At 41.9% G+C, this 3,669-nt stretch overlaps 1 protein-coding gene across 1 annotated transcript; it reads right to left on the reverse strand.

Moving 5' to 3' along the window:
- Positions 1 to 1,743: 1,743 nt before the first annotated feature.
- On the reverse strand, positions 1,744 to 2,310 carry LOC141685773 (uncharacterized). The gene has a single exon (XM_074490856.1). It carries the CDS (start codon positions 2,308 to 2,310, stop codon positions 1,744 to 1,746), a length of 567 nt encoding a protein of 188 aa, XP_074346957.1.
- Positions 2,311 to 3,669: the final 1,359 nt, after the last annotated feature.

Consider the following 3,669-nt stretch of genomic DNA (forward strand, 5'->3'; position numbering starts at 1 on the left):
ATAGTGTAAACCCTATGCCTGTGTTTATATACTACACAGTTACAAGATAATGTTCTAATTAATATGGAATATAATTCTGCTTCCTAAAATATATCAACTAGTTATCTTTTCTTCCAAGTATTTTATTCTTCATATAATTCTTTCTTCATGCATATTTCTTTCTATCTTAGTCTCGATCTTCTTTCCTTTCAATCAGCCGCCTGCCTTATCTGAAAGTCTCCTTAAGTCCTGATATTATCTCCTGATAAATATCTTCTGATAACTTAAGTTCTGATATCTTAAGCCCCGACTTCAGTATAAGTACTAATTTCCAGTTAAGTACTGATTTGTCCTGTTAAGTAAGATCTGAAAACTTAAACACAAATCATATTAGCCATGACATCACAAATATATCTAACAGGCATTCCAATGTAACAGTAGAGGCCCCGATCAGTAATAAAGAAGGTGTGCTGCTGATCTGGCCCATACATGGGGATTTGGTTATATCCCGAATAAGCATCCATAAAGCTAAGCAGTGCATGCCCAGCCATGAAATCAACCAGCTGGTCGATTCGGGGAAGAGGAAAACTATCCTTCGGGCAAGCTTTGTTTAGGTCGGTGAAGTCCACACAAGTCCTTCATTTGCCATTTGGTTTATTGACAAGTACTGGGTTGGCCATCCACATGGGGCAGAAGGCTTCCTTACAAGCCCTGCCTCCATCAGTCTATCTACCTCTTCTCTAAGGGCCTCTACCCTCTCTCCACTAATCGGCCGCCTTTTCTGTCTGACCCCCTTCTTTTTCGGGTCCAAGTTGAGCCGATGGCACATGACATTCGGGTCAATCCCTATTATATCAGAGTGTGACCATGCAAAAACATCCAAATTTCCTCTCAGGAATTGGGCTAGATCTTTCCTCACATTAGGACTCAAGTTAGAGCCTATTCAGAGTACCTTGAAGGGATCATTTGGGTCTACCAAGATCAGGATCGTGTCCTCTGTGGCCCCAGCCCTCTCAACCATTAGGGGCATTCTTGGGTCTAATTCTGCTCGAGCCTCACTAGATTCTCCCACTTCCGTGATTTTTAAACCTTCCATATCCTCGAGCTCAGGCTAGTGAGCTCGGGCCGGATTTATCAAGCATTCCGAGGTCATAGTGATAGTGCGAGTTATTCCGTTGGGCAGATCCATAGTTGTCATTTTTTCTTCGCGTGCCCACTTCCCTTTCCTGAGTTTCGCAGTGATTTGTTCTGGGCTCTCTTCTTCATCACTCGCCTCTTCCACAATCCCTTCTTGTATCAACATGACGGGCTGAGAGGCTCCCATCAACAAGGCCCTTGGGCGCGGTTCGACCTGAATCCCCATGTGCTCGAAATAGTTCTCGGGCAATTCCTCGATTGAAATCAGATTACAAGTCTCGTGTCCCTCAGGACATACTCTCTTTCTGCCCTCTGCCTCTTCCATGAGGACATCGCCTTCACCTGGTTCGTCCATCTCCTTTGACACATTTCCCGACTCAGCCGCCCTGAGTACCTGGTTGTAGCAGACCCTCGATTCATATTGACAGCTCTTCAAGAAGCCTACCCCCGTTGGGGTTGGGAATTTTATAGGGAATTTTAAAATCATGTGATGGATGAGGTCACCATCCTCATTGCCCTCATGAGTGGTCTGCCCACTATAACATTGTAGGCACAAGGCTGATCTACAACCGTAAACATAGCGATCTGGGTGGCCAGATAGGGCTCTTCTCCTATGGTCACCGGGAGTCAAATTATCCCTTTCACTCCGATCGAGTTTCCCCTGAACCCGTATAGGTATCCACCTGTCGAGGTTAATTCTCTATCCAACAATCCCAGCTTCTTGTAGGCATCATAAGTCAAAACGTCAGCCGAGCTCCCGGTGTCCACCATTTCTCGGTGAACATTCACCGTCCCAATCTTTATTTTTATGACCAGGGCATCTGTATGAGGGTAATGCACCCATTTAGCATCGTTCTCCCTAAACACTATATAATCAGCCTCCCTTTCAAAGAGCTCTAGTGGCCTTTGACTCAGATGGTTGACGTTGGTGATGGGCTTATCCTTTGCTTCCCGGGCGTATCTGTCAATTGCCATTCGGCTGTCTCCACCTATTTGAGACCCGTCTAGAATGATGTGAATGCTACCAGCCCGAGGTACCCTTTCTTTATCTTCTGGGGGTGGAGGAGGGACGGTATGATAATCAGTTATGTGCCTTTGAACCTCCTTGACAACCCACTCTGTAAGCTTCCCTTGCCTTATCAGCGCCTCGATTTCATCCTTCAATTGTCTGTAATCAGCTGTATCGTGCCCCATTGCCTCATGGTATGCACAATATTTCGAAGTGTCCCTCTTGTTATAGTCTGTGAGAGGGGTTGCCTTCCTAAATATCCCCTTCCCAGCATAGGTAGAATATATGTGGTCGATTGAGGCTACCAGAGGGGTGTGTGTCTGCCATTTTCTTGTATAAGGCCTCCCCGAATCTTTGTTTGTCTCTTTACCCCTGGCAGATTTTTTGGGGCTTGAGCTACGCCGTACGTCTTTCTCCTCTCATCAGGGCTTGAAGACCGGTCTCTCTTATCTCGATAGTGAAAGAGATATGTCCTAAGTCCAATCATGTATGAGGATTTAGGAATAACTTTTATGTAATCTGTTTTGATTTCATTGATATTAATAAAAGACTTGTTTTGTTTTTTATTGCGGGCTCTATCTATTTAAATGTTTAAATAAGATATACCACAGTTTAGAGTAAAGCTTTTTATGGATTGTGATGAGATCATAATAATGAGACCCAAAAGATGATAACTCTAAACTTAAATAGTTCCTGGTCGTAGGATTACTAACTGGTAATTAATAATCCATAAAGATCGGTACATACTATGCTTGCTTCATTATGAAGGATGTATGTTCTCATAGACATTTGTGTGGTGACACTATAGCTAGTATGTAGGTGCTTATTATAGAATAAGTTCACTGAACATGACTCACACAGCTGAACAACTGATGGAGTTCACTCACGTGTCAGCAGTTGTTCACATAGTGATAGTTGTACAAGTATCCTTAGACTTGAGGTCATCATAGTCATCTTGTGTACACTGAACTGTGCTTTGGTTTAGTTCTTAGTTTCAAGGGACAATTATAAGGGCTCTACTGGGTATAGAAATTTGTACACGAAGATAGTGTATGATCAATAAAGGATTTACCCCTTCCAGTGTAGGAAGAGAATGTTCAATGTTGATCCACTTATGTTAGTTCAGGAATCTCTGGTCAGAGTGAATGAAATTAGAAAGGAGTTTCTAATTTACATTAAATAGAACTAAGCATAGTAAATGGGAAAGCAAGTGATTAAATAAGATAGGCTTGACACAAGTTTCATGCCTTGTATTTAATCGTGACATTGCAGGGTAAAAAGAATTAATTGTACGGTAACTACTCACTGAATAGGTTCTTGGTATTCTAAGCAGTGAATTCGTATTATCCGGATAGTCGCGATATGCTGAGAAGTATCCCTCACGATGTAGAATAAATATGATTAATTAATTAATCATATTTAATTAATTAGAGAATTTATATAAATAATGATAAAATAGTTTTATTATTATTTATTTCTACTGCCGGCTTAATATTGAACCTACAGGGTCACACCAAAAAAGAGAATGATTTAATGGTGGAGGA

Source organism: Apium graveolens, chromosome 9 (genome assembly GCF_009905375.1).
Source record: "Apium graveolens cultivar Ventura chromosome 9, ASM990537v1, whole genome shotgun sequence".
Classification (NCBI taxonomy): Eukaryota; Viridiplantae; Streptophyta; class Magnoliopsida; order Apiales; family Apiaceae; genus Apium; species Apium graveolens.